Consider the following 19272-nt stretch of genomic DNA (forward strand, 5'->3'; position numbering starts at 1 on the left):
TGAAGTGGCATTGTGTTGTTATTGTATATTCTTTGTATGTTAACACATGTTGTGAACTGGCCCGAATCCCACTTTGAAGGTGAGAGGGTCGGTATATAAAACCTCGAAATAAATAAATAAATAAATTGTTATTTGTTTTCCCTTCCTTTATTTCAATTATTGTCTTATATACTTTACTAGTTATTCCTTTTAAATTTTCATGCTCCTTATACTTACTGTATTTTCAAGGGACAGTTTTATTCATTTAAATTATTGTAAATGACTGTGCGCAAGACTTCATTTAGAGGCCAACTGTACATTAAATAGCTTGAGAAAGATGGTGGTGATGGCTTTTTATGTAAGTCACTGCTATGTTTAAAATATGACTGCTCCTTTCACTTGAAAACAGGTGAAGTCTTCACCACTGTAAGTTAGGATCACAGTCATTCTCCTTCCAGAGCTTCTGACATACTTTTTGTGTGAGATGAACTTGCAAAAACCTCAAGTATCTTCTACTACTGCAAATATGATAGACGTGCAATGTTTCCTTTCATGGCGGATGTTGCTTGTAACAGGATTTCCTGATGTAGACACTCCAAATTCTCAGAAAGAGGCCCTTAACGGGAAGGTTTTCTAAAGGTCTCCCATTCTCTATCCTAAGACATTTATTTTCCCATACCCTTTCTATCTCACTTACAAGTTTGTGCATTTTAAAATAATTTACCTGTTTGACTGGCACTGTGATTTCAAAAACAGCCTCTAATATGAATGGTCTTAAGTGAATAAAAAAGCTGTTCTGATATTTTAAAACCACTCTGCTCTAAAATCTTTGAGTCTCGTGCAAGATATCTATTACCCAACCTTATGCAAACTATGCTGAAATAGGGGAAAACCTAGCTGAGCTTCATATGTCAAAATATTAACAGCCTATTGAAGAGAAACAAATCTATATAAATAAAAATGTAATGTTCGTTTGTGGGATTAACATAACTCAAAAACCCCTGAACGAATTGCAGCCAGATTTGGCCACAAGACACCTACTAACCCAAGGAGCAGGGGAGACTCAACCCATTACGCAAAGTAAGCATTTGCAGTATAGTTTATTTTGCCCAGGGGCGCTCTTGAGGCGCTCTTGGGGGAAAATAGACCTTGACATATGCGAGTTGTAGTTCACCTACAATCAAAGAGAATTCTGAACTCTACCAATGATGGAATTGAACCAAATAGGGCACACAGAACTCCCACGATGAACAGAAAATAATCAGTGATTGGTTGGGGGGGGGGGGCAAAATACTGTTTGCTTACTGTTGAAAATTACCTAGGGCCGCCTCTGCCAAGGAGTGACCATCACTAAAAAAAATTGATTTCGTTATTTGGGAGTTGTAGTTAACCTACAATCAAAGAGCATTCTGAACTCCACCAATGATGGAATTGAACCAAACATGGCACACAGAACTCTCATGACCAACATAAAATACTGGAAGGGTTTGGTGGGCATTGACCTTGAGTTTTGGAAGTTGTAGTTCACCTACATCCAGAGAGTACTGTGGACTCAAATAATGATGCATCTGGACCAAACTTGGCATGGATATTCCATATGAACACAGATGGAGTTTGGGGAAAATAGATCTTAACATTTGGAAGTTGTAGTTACTGGGATTTTGAACCCCACGAACGAAAGAATTGGGCCAAACTCTCCACCCATGACCAACAGAAAATACTTAAGGCCATCCAGTCCAACTCCCTTCATCAGGGCAAGAAAACTTAATCAAAGCCCTCCTGACAGAGCCATCCAGCCATATATATTCACACACACATGGATATAGTATCATAGATTTGAAAGGGGCCCCTAAAGAAGGACAATAATATGTTGCATGTTCCAGAGTAGGCAAACCAGACAATCTCCACATCAACACTGACAAAGAAACAGCAAGAAATACTGCTTACTCACAAGCACAATAAAATTACATATATTAGAAACCAATGCTTTCTCATTACTTTATTTTCCAGATCACCAGACTAGGCCACAGCAATGTGTGGCAGGGGACAGCTAGTACTATAATATTTGTTCAACAAGTCAAAGTACAAGGAGTAACCCAATAACAAGATATTCTCACAGAAATATTACTATAAGTATTATTAATTATTTCTCTTTGTTTTTGTCTCATGTCTCCGGGCCCTTCCATACTGCCCTTTAGCCCATGATCTGATCCCAGATTATCTGCTTTAAACTGTAATATATGAGTTCCCACTACCAGATAACCTGGGTTACACAAATAATCTGGGATAAGATTCTGGGATAAAGGGGAAGTGTGGAAGGGACCTCCATGACCTGGGGCTTCTTTGCACCTGAAAAAGCAACAATATTTTATTTGCACTGTGTTTTCTGGATTGTAAAGACCCTGTATTTGCTTTATTAAAGAAATATGCAACATATAACATCAGTGATGAGTTTCTCTTAAGCTGACACATGTGTTCCTTGAGCAAAATCACTTCAATGTGAGATTACTTGCAAACAAAAACCCCTCCTCCCAGGCCCGTAGCCAGGATTTCGTTTTGGGGGGGGGGGGGCTAAAAAATTTTCAGGGGGGTTTCGGGGGGGCTGAGTTTCGGGGGGGGGCTGAGCCTGAGTGAAAGAGGGTCTACCCTAGCAAACCTTTTGTATCATTACCCGAATACCCCCATGCATATGGGATATATTGAGTATGGTAATCAGATCATGATATGAATAAACATAACAGTTTAAATAATGCACCAGTAAGGCCTTTTCGCGAACCACCATGAGAATTTGGGGGGGGGGGGGGCTGAAGCCCCCCGAGGCCCCCCCCCGGCTACATGCCTGCCTCCTCCTATTTACACTATTTATAGTCACGTGACAGTGACTCCTTCACCTTTTTCTTCCTATCATGCATCCTATGTATCCATATGTATTTCCATCTAAGTTATCTTTAGCCATTCTGTTATGCAAAGGAGCACTAATGCTGATAGACGAGTCGAGTACAGTTATACTTTAAGTTAAAACTTTAATTTGTTCTGTGACTGAGCTCTTAGCTCAAACCATTTTTATCTCAAAGTGTATTTTCCCATTGAAATGCTATTAATTTATATCCCCCCACCCCCTACTTTTATTGTGCATTTTTAAATAAGAAAATGTACTTTACAAATAATCAATATTGTATAAATCCACATCTACATGGAACCATGTTGTAGCCTGGCCAGATTCTGAGTACTCAGAAGATAAGGGGATGCTGGGATAGATTCAGAGGGCCCAGAGGATGATAGAAGTGGCCTAGAATGAGTTGTTTTGGAATCTCCTGGCAGTTCCCACAAAACTGGAGAAAGCAATATCAGAACCTGCCAGAAGTGAAGGTTGAGAGAAATGTGGGAGATGAATGTTTGTCTAAGTCAAGGCATTTGGAACTGTGGAGACAGAGAATGCAGCAAAGACAGACTCGCTTTTCCCAGAGGCTTAGAGATAAGAGGAGGAAAGCAGGTGTGTGAGAAATGATGTTATGGGAAGGATTGAGGCCTTTTAAAGTGGTTCCTGCTGAAACAATCCTTTGTGAGAGCAACATTGTATTCAGATGAACAGCTCTCAGTTTTTGGGTCACATGTTCTTAGAATTCATGAATTCAAGTTTGCTCTTGCTCCTAGATCATGTGTGGCATAGGTTGCCTGCCTTGGATTCATGCTATCTAGTTTATGGATATTTTTGTGAATTGACTCTGGAGACTGTATTTGAAAGAATTTTGGACTCTCAGCTATCTTGGAATTAATCTTTTGAACTTTGGTTCTCTCTTTTGAATTTGCTTATTTTTATATACCATACTCTTCTTTAAATAAACTTTTACTTACTGGATTATTAAGGCAGAGTGTGGTTTGTGGTGAAAAGACGTTTCAGAACTCTAGTGCAACATCAGCTTCAAAATGGCAGAAGCACAAAGCACAAAGTGATGATGCAGCATTTTCTTCATATTGTACTCATTCCAGCCTCCCTCCCTCTCTTGCTGTCTATCCTTTTCTCTCTTAATGAAGGCAAGCATGCCAGGAATAAAAACCACACAAAGTCAACTAACTAAAAGTTCCTCAAAGCAGACAAGAGCAAAGTGGACAGCAATCTGCCAAAGTGGAAAAGAGCACAAGGCACAGAGGCACAAGACACAGAGACTGCACCCTTGAAGTCCTAAAGCCCTGTACTCTCGTGCTAGTGCTCCCTCTGGTGCTAGCTCTTAACTTAAATGCTTCTCGTATGTCAAAGCAAACTCAGGCTGAGCAACAGCTCTTAACCCAAATGTACTTAAGTTGAGATGCTCTTAAGTCAAGGTTCCACTGTAAACAGACTTGTAATTATCCAAATTCCTTACTCCCTCCACCCTACTACAAATATCAACAGTGAATTTTAAAATTAAGATTTCAGCCAAAACGAGCTTCCTTTCTGGCAGGAATGATCATGGGACCAGCTGGCCCTGATCACCCCCCACCAGCCAGTATGGTCCACCCCTATCTCCTCCTCCAACTACAACACAAAGTTGGGGATGGCCACATGGACCTGTAGCCGTAATGCAGACTAAAAAGGAATTATTTTAAAAGTGGCTTATTGTGTAGCACGATAGCGGCCAATATGAGATGAGTGTGATTTGTGTGTGTGTAAATAGAGCCTTGGATCATAGAAGTGGAAACTACTAACCCACACGACAAAAGGATAAAAAATCTTACCAGTATCTAAAGCTGAAGACTTCCTTTTATTTTACCATTCCTTCACCCCACCCCCCACACCAGGGAGAACATCCGGAAAAGGCAAAATTTACAGCAGTGATCTTGGCTCAACAGCTGCTCGCACTTCTCCTTTAGCTCTAGAGCAACCAAGCATCAAGTTTTATTCACAAGCTGTTCCTGGATTTTTCTGTTTCAATGCTGAACAAGCTTAAAGCATGGGAATCCTATTTGTATTATTTAAATACGGCCTTATCTGAAACACACTTCCCAAAACAAATAACATATGAGCAGGGCTGGATGATCAATCGTTCAATTGGTCCAATTTCTCCAGGTCTCTCACTGGCAAGGGGTCCAGTGGCGAAGAGAAAAAGTGAATTTTGTTTCTTTCCACCTGTGTTCACTTCTTGAATTTCCTGGTGTTTTTTGTTATTGTCCACATTTTGTGTTTTATTTTGCTAACTGATTATAAACACATGGGATTTTTCCGTAAGTTTCACTTAAGTAGCAAGGTTGAAAAAGCAAACACAGATGTATTCTTGTCTGCTGTGTTCTATTAGTTCCTAGCCGTCCTCTGCCACGCGTTGCTGTGGCCCAGTCTGTATATATGTGTTTTGTGTGTGTATATACTTGTGTATATTTATTTTTTATTTTTTATTTATTTCAATTATTTGTACCCCACCCTTCTCAATCCCCACAGTGGGACTCATATGTGTATATACACATGGAAATGTGTATATACACATATGACTCCCCCAGGGTCAGACACGACTGGACTTAATGTCAGGGGAAAACCTTTACCTTTACCTTTACCTATGTGTATATATTTGTATATATGTGTATATTTGTGTGTTTGTGTATATATATATATGTGGTTTTGCACATGTCTTGTAATGCATTTTTAAAAATATTTTGGCTTTTTAAGTCCCTTCCACTGTGTTTTTCAGTGTTTTTATGAATGATGGTCACTCGTTGGCCTGATAGGTGTATTGTGTCCAAATTTGGTGTCAATTCATCCAGTGGTTTTGGGGTTATGTTAATCTCACAAATGAACATTACATTGTTATTTATATAGATGCTAGCTGTCCTCTGCCACGTGTTGTTGTGGCCCCATCTGGTGATCCGGAAAAAAAGTAATGAGAAAGTGTTGGTTTCTAATATATGTAATTTATTTATGATTGTGGGTAAACAGTACTTGTTTCTTTGTCAGTATTGATGTGGTTTGCCTACTCTGGAACATGCAACATATCATTGTCCATCTTTAGGGATCCCTTTCAAATCTATGATACTATATCTGTGTGTGTGTGAATCAGATATATCTATCTATATCTATGACTGGATGGCTCTTTATCAGGAGGGGCTTTGATTACGTTTTCTTGCCCTCGTAAAGGGAGTTGGACTGGATGGCCTATTTCTGTTGGTCATGGGGGTTCTGTGTGGGAAGTTTGCCTCAATTCCATCATTCGTTGGGTTCAGAATACTCACTGATTGTAGATGAACTATAAATTTCAGTAACTGTAACTCCCAAATGTCAAGGTCTATTTCCTCCAAACTCCATCAGTGTTCATATTTGGGCATATGGAATATTTGTGCCAGGTTTGGTACAAATCCATCATTGTTTGAGTCCACAGGTCTCTCTGGATGTAGGTGAACTACAACTCCCAAACTCAAGGTCAATGCCCATCAAACCATTCTAGTATTTTCTTTTGGTCATGATAGTCCTGTGTGCCAAGTTTGGTTCAATTCCATCATTGGTGGGGTTCGGAATGCTCTTTGATTGTAGGTTAACTATAAGTCCCAGCAACAACAACTCCCAAATGACAAAATCAATTTTTTTGAGTGATGGTCACTCATTGGGTTGTTAGGCGTATTCTGTCCGAATTTGGTGTCAATTCGCCCAATGTTTTTTTTAGTTCTGTTAATCCCACAAACGAACATTACATTTTTATTTATATAGATGCGCGTGTGTAGTTTTGCACATGCGTTATAATGTAATTTTTTGGGGGGGGTTGCTTTTTAAGTCCCTTCTGCTGTGGTTTTCAGTGTTTTTATGAGTGATAGTCACTTGTTGACCTGATAGTTGTATTGTGTCCAAATTTGATGTCAATTCGCCCACCGGTTTTTGAGTTCTGTTAATCCCACAAACAAACATTACATTTTTATTTATATAGATTCACGTATGAATTAAGTTATATGCTGACACTCCGAAGATAGACAACTCATGTGGAGAAGGAGGGCTCCTCCCTTTGAAACGACTCTATTTTTGACGTGGTGGATACTTTTTGTTCTCAAAATACTGTGGGGATAAAATTATTAGAACATCCTACTTGTCGAAATATATCTGAGGACTCAACAGTAAAAGCAAATTTTAAACAGAGATGAATGTTGACAGGAGGAGAGATATTCATATGACATATGGTGCTGAAAAAAAGTTCTATGGTAACCATGAGGTGCCAAAAGAATAAATGGATCCTATAGCAAATCACATTAGTTTCCTTAGAAGCTTCTTTGGATATATCCACATTACTCCTTAGAAAACATGATAAAACATTGCAAAATGGAAAAGCAGTAGAAAATGTGGAATACTGCATTACAGGTGTATCAAGGAAGTCATGGCCTTGAGTTTATAGAATCTAATTAGCGCGAGATAGCGCAGTCAGTTACAAAGTGTCTTGGAGGTCTTTCATCCACAGGCTCGCCATAAGTTAAAATCAATTTGATAGCAATTCACAATAAAAATGTGGAAATCTCAGAGAGATCTGGAAAAAACACTACTTGGTTCAACTATATTAAGATTTCACTTGCAATTCAGACACAGGAGAGGAGATTATCTTTGTTTCATCCAGAAGGAAAGTGAAACTCAGTAAGAATTGTCACTTGCTTGGGAAGTAAGGAAGCAATGAAGGAACAGAATACTGACTTGAATGACTGTTTCTTCTCATGATGGATGGGGAACTGCAAAAATAAACATTTGTGCTGGTTCTCCTTTTTGAACACTTACCAAGAGGATCTCCTGCAATAATACTGTACTCCACTTGTCCACTTGGACCCGAATCCCCATCATGAGCCAGAAAAGTCCACACTCTTGGACCAGGCTGTCCTTCTGTGATGTCAAAGGGGCCCTCGTAAGAACGTGGGAATGTTGGTTGATTGTCATTGATATCATTCAAGTTCACTAAAACCTGAGAAGAACGCACATGGATACAACAATGCTTAGAAGAGTCGTAAATATTGAAAGAACAATGGGATCTCAGACTAGCTTTTCCAATTCAATTGAATCCAATTCCATCTGATCAAGAATTTCAAACAATTATGAATAATGAAGTAATAACATTATATGTTCCACAGTATGATTACAACAAAATTATTATTTATTTACTACTAGCCATCCCCTGCCACGCGTTGCTGTGCCCCAGTCTGTGTTTTGTGTGTGTATATGTGTGTGTATATATTTGTGTATACGTGTGTTTGTGTATTTATGTGGCTTACGCATGCGTTGTAATGTTTTTATTTTTATTTTTTTGGCTTTTTTATTCTTTTCTGTTGTGTTTTTCAGTGTTTTTATGACTGATGGTCACTTGTTGGCCTGATAGGTGTATTGTGTCCAAATTTGGTGTCAGTGCCTCCATTGGTTTTTGACTTATGTTAATCCCACAAACAAACATTACATTTTTATTTATATAGATTGTCACTCGTTGACCTGATAGGTGTACTGTGTCCAAATTTGATATCAATTCGTTCAGTGGTTTTTGAGTTGTTAATCCCACAAAAGGACATTACATTTTTATTTATATAGATTGTCACTCGTTGGCCTGATAGGTGTATTGTGTCCAAATTTGGTGTCAATTTGTTCAGTGGTTTTTGAGTTATGTTAATCCCACAAACGGACATTACATTTTTATTTATATAGATTGTCACTCATTGGCCTGATAGGTGTATTGTGTCCAAATTTGGTGTCAATTTGTTCAGTGGTTTTTGAGTTATGTTAATCTGATAAACAAACATTACATTTTTATTTATATAGGTATTTATATCCATATGAAGTTGACACTTGGCACCTTGTGAATTGATGGCAGTTGGTTTTATCTACTGCCATTTTAAAATTGTATTATTTTGATTTTATGCTACATGTGTTGACAACTATGTTTCTTTCAGCCGTATTGTTTTTATATTGCTTTCAATTGTGTTGTTATTTGTTTTATCTAATGTTATAATTGGTTAAAGTGTTTTACATGTGTGTTTTAATTCTAATTTTGGGCGTGTCCCTTGTAAGCCGCCCCGAGTCCCCTAGGGGAGATTGTTGGCGGGGTATAAAAATAAAGTTATTATTATTATTAGGAGCCCCCGGTGGTGCAGTGGGTTAAACCCCTGTGCCAGCAGGACTGAAGACCAACAGGTCGCAGGTTCGAATCCGGGGAGAGGCGGTTGAGCTCCCTCTATCAGCTCCAGCTCCTCATACGGGGACATGAGAGAAGCCTCCCACAAGGATGATAAAAACATCAAATCATCCAGGCATCCCCTGGGCAACGTCCTTGCAGACAGCCAATTCTCTCACACCAGGAGTCACTCCTGACACGACAAATAAATAAATAAATAAATTATTATTATTATTATTATTATTATTATTATTATTATGTTACATGACTTGTTTTATACTTTTGTACCAGTTTTACATGTTGTTTGTTATATGTCCACCTTGGAGTGGCTTGTAAGCCACCCGGGTTCCTTTGAGGAGATGGTGGTGGGAAATAAATAAAGTTTATTATTGTTGTCATATCCCACCCTTCTCAACCCCAAAGGGGACTCAGAGAGACCTTACAATTGGTAGTGATTCAATGCCATCAACAGACAATAGAAAATAGACATGCACATTAAAACAAAATTAAAAACAATAAATCATTAAACACAATTTTAAAATCATGTAATATTGCCTTATCACATTATATAAAGTTTACATTGGAACAAAATAAAAATATGCCGTTTGATAAACTAAATACTATTCCTTCTTTCCAATGGCTTTTCCTTAAATTGACATCCTTGGTTAGAGGGTGAACCTGTGGGACACACAATGGTTAGAACAACTAAAAAAAAAAAGTAAGTTAGCTTGTCTCCAATTTCTCATACTTTTTTTTTACAAGTCAGAAAGCCACCCCCCCACCCTCGAATGCTCCTTATAGCTTGATGTCACTCAATAGATAGTATGCCAAGTTATTGATTGCTACGGCATCACATGTATGCAGCCCATTCTGTATGTGGAATGCCCTGAATTTTCCCATAACAACAGTCAAAACAGCGGCAGATCAAAAATAGCAAGTGTGTGTTTGTGTTGTGAGTTCCACCCACACCAAGGCAAGCTCATCTCCTCCCCTCTCTCTGTCTCCTGTGGAATTTCCCTGAGTAAGGGGAAAAAAAAGAAGTGACAAGATTGGGGTGGTGGTGATGGAAATTGTTGCTTTCCTTTGAAAATGAAATCATTTCTCCTCAAAGAGGCAGTGCTGCTAGTCTGTGTTGCAGTTTACTGGCAAAGGAAATGGAGTGGGGGAAAACAGAATCTAGCAGTTCCTTTAAAACTAACTGATTTAAATGTTAACATTAGCATTTGTGTATATCAGTCCCCTTCCTCAGATGAAAAGACTGTGTAAGTGCATCTGTAAAAGCTCCTACTAAAATATAAATAAGTTAATCTTAAAGGGGCTATATATTCCTTTCCCCTCCTCACCCTTTCTTTTGCTTTTCATTCTTCCTCAAACAAGAGTTATAATTTTCCATATTAGATGTCTTTTCTTGTCTGCAGTAAGTAAAGTGGAGGTTTCAAGAGTTTGGGGACAAGTGTCATCCAAGGCTCATATGGTAGGGCTCCCACATGACTGGTGTAGCAAAATTAAATCTGAGTTCTAAGCATTCTAGCTAGTCCAGAGTCTAAAGGTTTTTTTTTTTTAAGTAATGACAATAATTCAAGATTATGTCCTATTTAAAGAGGCAAAGGTGGAGAAACTGGAAGATTCTGAACAGAATTGCAGGGAGAAACCGAATAATAATAATAATAATAATAATAATAATAATAATAATAATAATAATGGCAGTCAAGAACCAACATTGAGGGAAGTCAATAGTAGTAAACTGCTTAAAGTGCAAAAGACAAAGAGAGAATACCATAAAAACACAATCCAGAACAGAAGAGAAAACTGGCAAAAGAAGGCTCTCCATGGACAGTTTCTGGCAAAAATTGAGAGCCAAATTGACAAAGAAAAAACATGGCTGTGGCTCACAAATGGAACTTTGAAAAAGGAGACAGAGGGCCTGAAAACAAAGCAATGCTCAATATACATTTCAAACCTCAAGAAAAGAGACATCAGGTGATTCATGTAACCATAGGGCAATCTCATTAATATCCAATGAAAGGAAAGTGATGTTCACAGTCTTTGGCCATCTATGGAACAAGAACTGTCACATGTCCAAGGTGGGTTCAAAAAAAGGAAGAGGCAATAGGGATCATATTGCAATCATACGTTTCAGAATTAAATAATTTCAGAAGTAAACCCCCTTTGTTTTTTTTATGTCCAGCTCATAAAAAAATCTGCTGTAATGATATGCTGTAAATAAATGTAAGTTTCTGTCTAACTGTTGCTGCATCACATAAAATAGCACAGTAAAGTTTCATCAAACTTGCAGCAGAAGTTTGAAATGGTTTGAAGTAATATAGAGAAAATTCGCTTTTGCTCCATCCTCCTGATTTCTGCGTATGTGTTGAAAGTGCATTTGATGCTCTTTCTCTAGCCACTGAATAACTACTGCCTGCTCTGTGCCATAATAATAATAATAATAATAATTATTATTATTATTATTTATTTATTTATATACCGCTCTATCCCCCCGAGGGGGATTCAGGGCGGTTTCCAAGCAACATCACCGAAACATACAACGTAAACAGCATAACATAGAATTAACAAAGCAACATAAGCATAAAATTATCACAATAACACATGTATATTAAAAATAATCCTGCCTATTCAGAGCATTTAAAAGCCGGGCCAAGGCTAGTGCAAACTCAAAATATGAGGGGGCCTGGAATTAAGAACAGTGCTATAACAGGCTAACGGCAATAGTAGGTACGGGTCTGTGGCTGCTCATTTCCAGGGCCTATTCGAGGAATGACTGGGGTAATAGGTAGGAATTATGGGGGGCACCACCGAGAAGGCCTTCTCTCTCGTCCCCACCAACCGTACTTGTGACAGTGGTGGGAGTGAAAGGAGGGCCTCCTCGGAAGATCTTAGAGTTCACGCCGGTTCATAGAAGGGGATATGATCATGGAGATAGGCATGGCCCGAACCATTTAGGGCTTTATATGTCATGACCTGCACCTTGAATTTGGCTCGGCAACTTATCTGCAGCCAATGAAGCTGTTTTAATAGGGGTGTTGTATGCTCCCTATAGAATGCAGCTACCAAGTCAGAGGATGTGGTCTTCTGACAAATTTATATTTCAAAACCTTTGTGTTTAGGAATTAACCACAGGAAGAATCCTCACAGCTATACACCCTAGTACTAACATGTGCAATTTACTAAAAAAAGTTTGCAGTTCCTAAGTTTTGGGAAAGAGGATGTTTGAAAATAAAGGTGATTTTACATTGCAAACTGCAAAGTTGTTCTCATGACTTTTTAAATCTAGCCGAAGCAAGAACGTGCATATCCAGTTTATCACCATCACAGACCAAAGTGAGGAAGCGACATGGGGTTTTAGAAGCCAGCAATATGCACCACAACTGATAAGAAAGCAAAAGTAATTTCTCCACCTCCCTTACATTTGTCCCTTGCAGAGCAATTTAAATGACTCTCCTATGGCAGACATTATTATGAGGTGGAGCAATTGCACACTAAAGTTCCCTAGACATCACTGTGAACTTTTCTCAGATCTTTTCCAACATTTGTCATAGGTAAAGGTACAAGTTTTCCCCTGACATGAAGTCCAGTCATGTCCGACTCTGGGATGTGGTGCTCATCTCCATTTCTAAGCCAAAGAGCCGGCGTTGTCCATAGACGCCTCCAAGGTCATGTGGCTGGCATGACTGCATGGAGCGCCATTACCTTCCCGCTGGAGCAGTACCTATTGATCTACTCACATTTGCGTGTTTTCAGACTGCTAGGTTGACAGAAGCTGTTGATGACAGCAGAAGCTCACGCCGCTCCCAGGATTCGAACCTGCGACCTTTTGGTCAACAAGCTCAGCAGCTCAGTGCTTTAACCCACTGTGCCACCGAGGGCACATTTGTCATGATGGTATTAAATACATGCCATTTTCATGAGAAGCCACTGGAAATCAAGAATTGTTTCCTTTATGATGACCATAAATAACAGAGCCAGGTAGTTCTTGCCATTAGTGAAAGAACAAACAGGTTTCAAGAGCAGAATGGAAGAATCTGCCAGTTGGGGAGGAGGGGTCCAGGAAACATAGTAGTTTTGCTTATTGAAACTACAACCTAGGTGATCCAAACCACACAAATGATTGCCTACTCAATTTACCAGACCTCAGTGATTTTATTGCTGGTTAAATCATGATACACATTAAGTAGAAGTCACAAAGATGCATACCATTCCGCAGGAAGATGTGCATGGGGTTTCCTTCCATAGGTGAGAATTGCTACTAGGGAAGCTATTTTAAATGCATTGTACAATGTAATGGCAATTGTATAATATGACATAATTCATAGAGAGAGCAAAAACTTTGCTGTACACTTCATGAAACAGCAAAACATGTGTTTCACTTACAAGTGCTTGCTTTATAATGTGGCCAGCATGATGTTGTGGTTTCAGCATTGGACTAGGGCAGGGGTTCTCAAACTAAGGCCTGTGGGCTGGATGCGGCCCTCCAAGGTCATTTACTCGGCTCCTGGTCTAAACTTTAGACTTAGGGTAACACTAAATCTGAAATCTCTCTCCTGAGGAATCTGTATAAGGACCAAGTAGCAACAGTAAGAACAATAGACTGGTTCAAGATTGGGAAAGGCATACGGCAGGGTTGTATACTCTCACCCAACCTATTCAACTTGTATGCAGAACACATCATGCGATGTGCGGGGCTTGACAAATGCAAGGCTGGGGTTAAAATTGGAAGAAACATTAACAGATATGCAGATGACACCACTTTGATGGCCGAAAGCGAGGAGGAACTGAGGAGCCTTCTAATAAAGGTGAAAGAAGAAAGTACAAAAGCTGGGTTGCAGTTAAACATTAAAAATACAAGATTATGGCAACAAGACTGATTGATAATTGGCAATAGAGGGAGAAAACGTGGAGGCAGTGACTGACTTTGTATTTCAAGGTGCAAATATTACTTCACCGGGATTGTGGCACAGCTGGCTGAGTGTCAGCTGCATTAAGATCACTCTGACCAAAAGGTAATGAGTTCGAAGCCAGCCTGGGTTGGAGTGGGTTTCCAACCAATTGTATAGCCTATTGTCGACCTTTGCAACCCGAAAGACAGTTGCATCTGTCAAGTAGGAAAATTAGGTACCACCTTAAAGTGTGGGGAGGCTAAATTAATTAATTTATGAGGCCATAAAAAAGAATCCAGCAAAGCACTCCAGCAAAAAAGCATGTGGGGAATGCGGAAGTACTTCATCAGTGTCGCAGATGGACGATGAAAGCGACAGCTCCCCTGGTGGCCAGAAAAAATTAAATAGCCTCTGTGTATGGCTGTATATGTTGTATGTCAAAATTGGCATTGAATGTTTGCCATATATGTGTACACTGTAATCCTCCCTAAGTCCCCTGCAGGGTGAGAAGAGTGGAATATAAATGCTGCAAATAAATAAATAATAAATTTCAGACGCAGACTACAGCCAGGAAATCAGACATTTACTTCTTAGGAGGAGAGCAATGGCCAATCTTGATAAAATAATGAAGAGTAGAGACATCACACTGGCAACAAAGATCCACATAGTTAAAGCAATGGTATTCCCCGCAGTAACCTATGGATGTGAGAGCTGGACCATAGGGAAGGTTGAGCGAAGGAAGATAGATGTTTTTGAACTGTGGTGCTGGAGAAAGGTTCTGAGAGTGCCTTGGACCACGAGAAGATCCAACCAGTCCATACTTCAGGAAATAAAGCCCAACTGCTCATTGGAAGGAAGGATAGTAGAGGCAAAGATGAAGTACTTTGGCCACATCATGAGAAGACAGGAAAGCTTAGAGAAGACAATGATGCTGGGGAAAAAGGAAGGAAAAAGGAAGAGGGGCCGACCAAGGGCAAGATGGATGGATGTTATCCTTGAAGTGACTGGCTTGACCTTGAAGGAGCTGGGGGTGGTGACGGCTGACAGGGAGCTCTGGCGTGGGCTGGTCCATGAGGTCACAAAGAGTTGGAAGGGACTGAACGAATAAACAACAAAAAATCTGAAACAACTCCAAATCACATACACACAACAACAACAATGATCTAAATTAACTTGCTATCTGATCAGCCAAAAGTAGGCCCTCCATTCCCATTGAAATACTGGTAAGTTTATGTTGATTAAAATTGTTCATCATTTTAAATACTGTATTGTTCTTTCATGTTTTTGCAGTACAAATAATATATCTGCAGTGTGCATAGGAATTTGTCCATGTTTTTCTCAAATTATAGTCCAACCCCCCAACAGTCTGAGGGACGTGACCCGGCCCTTAGCTTTAAAAGTTTGAGGGCCCCTGGACTAAGGCTTTGGAGGTATGGGTTCAAATCCCTACCTAGCAATGGAAACCCGGGGTCAAGTCTCACTCAGCCTTGGAGGAAGGTAATGACCAATATTTCTGAATAATCTTTCCAAGAAATCTGCTTGGTAGACTTGTCTTAGGGTTACTATACATTGGACACAACTTGAAGACACAGGGCAACAATAACAACAACTCCTGAAATGAGAAGGCACTTGGAAGAACTCTTTCAGAATGGGTTCTTGATTATCTAGAACAATAGGGACTTGCTTGAGTCTGTTTCCCATAAGAGATACATACCGTTGTAGTAGACGTGAGCCTTCGTGAAGGAATCGGACACTGGTCTGTAGCTGTGACTAGTAGTGTATAACGACCATGGCTGATTTCATAGTCCAGTTCCTTCCTGGTGCAGATTTGTCCCTACAATAAGAAAGCACAAATCTCAGCAATTATGTCAGCATGTGAGTTTATGTAGCAGCTCAGCATGATGGTAAAACAGTGACCTAATCTCATACTAACCGTAGTGCTGTTTATGTGAAAGGTACTCATGATGTTCCCCTCTGTGATGGTGTAAATAACTGTGCCATTTGGACCTTCATCGAGATCCAGTGCATTGATGGTGATAAGGATGGCATTGAGTGTGCCCGGGCCCTCATCCAATGTGACTTCATATTGCTGCTGCCGAAATACTGGAGCATTGTCATTCTCATCTACGATGGTGACATATACTGTAGTAGTTGCCTGTGAGGAATCACACAGTGGGAAGGAGAGGATGAGGAGCAGAGACATGAGCCATGCATTGCAATCTCAGTACATTGGTGAAATTGACAGTTAAATTGTAAGGTCATTGGGTAAGAGAGCTGCGGCCTCATCTGTGTTAATTTATTAAACAGGGGCGGATAACATCCTGTTATTGGCATATAAAGTTGACAGTTTACTTTACGCCTGTGTATGTGGTAGATTTGCCTTAGGGTCACCATAGGTCAGAAATGACTTGAAGGCTCACAACAATAACAAGCAGGATCAGTGGGTTGTTGTAGGTTTTTTCGGGCTATATGGCCATGTTCTAGAGGCATTCTCTCCTGACGTTTCACCTGCATCTATGACAAGCATCCTCAGAGGTAGTGAGGTGTGTTGGAACTAGGAAAATTGGGTTTATATATCTGTGGAATTACCAGGGTGGGACAAAGAACTCTTGTCTGTTGGAGCTAGGTGTGAATGTTTCAACTGACCACCTTGACTAGCATTTGATGGCCTGGCAGTTTTTTGGTGTGGCTTGTTAGTGCCTGGGGGAATCTTTTGTTGAGGGGTGATTAGCTGTCCCTGATTGTTTCCTCTCTGTTGTTTTGCTGTTGTCCCACCCTGGTCATTCCACAGATATATAAACCCAATTTTCCTAGTTCCAACAGACCTCACTACCTCTGAGGATGCTTGACATAGATGCAGGCGAAATGTCCGGAGAAGACAGACAGTAGGGGTGTGTTGAAATTTAAAAGCAATATAACTCGCTAGTTATTTTGCAAAACTTCTTTTAAAAGAGCATTTTAACAGGAGGAAAATAAAAATCCCCAGCCAATTCAGTATGCAACACCACCTTTTATCTATATAAATAAAAATGCAATGTTCGTTTGTGGGATTAACATGACTCAAAAACCACTGGATGAATTAATACCAAATTTGGACACAGTACATCTATCAGGCCGATGAGTGACCATCACTCATAAAAACACTGAAAAACACAGTGGAAGGGACTTTAAAAGCCAAAACAAAATACACTAAGAAGCCACACCAAATATAAAAATAGCAAACTCTAAAATGACAACAGCAAAACAACAGAGAGGAAACAATCAGGGACAGCTAATCACCTCTCAACAAAAGATACCCCCAGGCACTAACAAGCCAAACCAGAAAAAACTGCCAGGCCATCAAATGCTAATCAAGGTGGTCAGTTGAAACATTCACATCTAGCTCCAACAGACAAGAGTCGCCGATAGGCTGAGAAAGGCAGCATACAAATACAGTAAATAAATAAATTCTTTGTCCCACCCAGGTCATTCCACAGATATATAAACCCAATTTTCCTAGTTCAAACAGACCTCACTACCTCTGAGGATGCTTGCCATAGATGCGGGTGAAACGTCAGGAGAGAATGCCTCTAGAACATGGCCATATAGCCCGAAAAATCCTACAATAACCCAGTGATTCCAGCCATGAAAGCCTTTGACAATACATAATAAAAAATATTTTTTAAAAAGAGACTGGGAGGAAAAAAAGAAGCCCAGAGAAGGGTTTCTGCATTAAGAATTATACCTTGTGTCTCCTCAAGAGTATGGGCATTGGGAGGGAGAGCAGAGGAGCCAATGGGTGTCAAACAATGTCTCCTCTAAGCAGATAGTTGAGCTGGGAGGTGATACTGTGTGGCATGGGTAAGTAAATTCTGTCTTCTTTGAAGACAAAATGCCATGCAAAGAAGATGATTCCACATGCAAAGAAGACAATTTCTCTTGCTTTCTCCCATTTCCCCCAGTTCTGTCTGATGAAGTCCTAAGCCACACTTTCCCCGCCTTAGAGGAAGGCAGTGGTAAACCTCTCCTAAGCAAAGCTTGCCAAGAAAGCCCTGTGATAGCACTGTCTCTGGGTCACTGTAGGTTAGAAATGACTTGAAGGCACACAACAACAAGATTTTAAAACTGCACTGAACTACGGTGTACTTGAATACCAAGTCCTAAAGATCACTGTAAGTACCAGCACTGTGCCCCTTCTGGTGCCCCATCAACATCATCAAGAAATTTAAGATGATGATTAGGCCACTTGCTCTTCCTGCATCATATCTTAAACGAAACCTCTTGAAACCACAGAACAATATAAATACATGAGGAAGCAGTTGTGCAATATCCCGTGGTTGAAGTTCTTCATGGGCACGCAAGAAACAGCTTGCTCAGTGCCTCTCGCAAGCTCCTCTGTTTAGTTTCACATGTGACCACACAACTGTCTTTCCTGTACATTTTGGAGTTTTTGTCTTTGATTTCCTACGTTCAATCTGGCACCTTCTCACAAAGGTTATTTGGTTATTTTAATGGTGCTTGTTTGGGATCAAAGGTCACTTGGCTTGGAGAGTTAAAATGTCCAACATAACACGAACCATTGCAAGTGTGGTTGATTGCCACAACTTCTCTCCCATTGCAAGCTGATTTCCCCACCAGCACACGCAAACATACACACATCATAGTTGTGCACAGCTGGAAGCAAAAGGAGAAGTCTCCTGAGAAGTTGCTTCAGTGTGATGTGTCACATCGACACCCACATTGCACTAAGCTCTGACTTAACAGCCCATATTTCCCTGTAACTCCTACTTTTGTGGGTGAGAAACTAAGGCAGACTGTGTTCATTGAGGCTTAACATGTGCTGGCAACCAGTGCTAGACAAGAAAGAAAGTTGTAATTTTATTTGAGAACACAGAAATGCTGGACCACTCTCACAACCACCATGTCAGACTACACTGAGAAGCTATTGAAATACACAAGCATGTGGTCAATTTCAACAGAAAGGAGGAAACCATGGAAATGAACAAAATCTGGCTACCAGTATTAAAAAAAACTCTAAAATTACAAGAGCACAACAACAGAGAGGAAACAAACAAGGACATCTAATCACCTCTCAACAAAAGTTTGCTCTAGGCAATGTCAGGCCATTATATGCTAATCAAGGTGGTCAGTTGAAACATTCACACCTAGCTCCAGCAGACAAGAGTCCTTTGTCTCACCCTGGTCATTCCACAGATATACAAACCCCTTTTTCCTAGTTCCAACAGACCTCACTACCTCTGAGGATGCTTGCCATAGATGCAGGTGAAACGTCAGGAGAAAATGCCAATACAACATGGCCATATAGCCCG

General features: G+C 40.0%; 1 protein-coding gene across 1 annotated transcript in view; it reads right to left on the reverse strand.

Moving 5' to 3' along the window:
• CDH23 (cadherin related 23) overlaps positions 1–19272 on the reverse strand; it is a 648000-nt gene that overhangs the window by 63564 nt on the left and 565164 nt on the right. Inside the window, exons 37-39 of the mRNA XM_067465691.1 lie at positions 15897–16118; positions 15678–15797; positions 7694–7874 (exon numbers count right to left, since the gene is read on the reverse strand). Coding sequence (XP_067321792.1) covers positions 7694–7874; positions 15678–15797; positions 15897–16118 — 523 coding nt within the window. The remainder of the gene's footprint in view (positions 1–7693; positions 7875–15677; positions 15798–15896; positions 16119–19272) is intronic.

Source organism: Anolis sagrei, chromosome 3 (assembly GCF_037176765.1).
Source record: "Anolis sagrei isolate rAnoSag1 chromosome 3, rAnoSag1.mat, whole genome shotgun sequence".
Lineage (NCBI taxonomy): Eukaryota > Metazoa > Chordata > Lepidosauria > Squamata > Dactyloidae > Anolis > Anolis sagrei.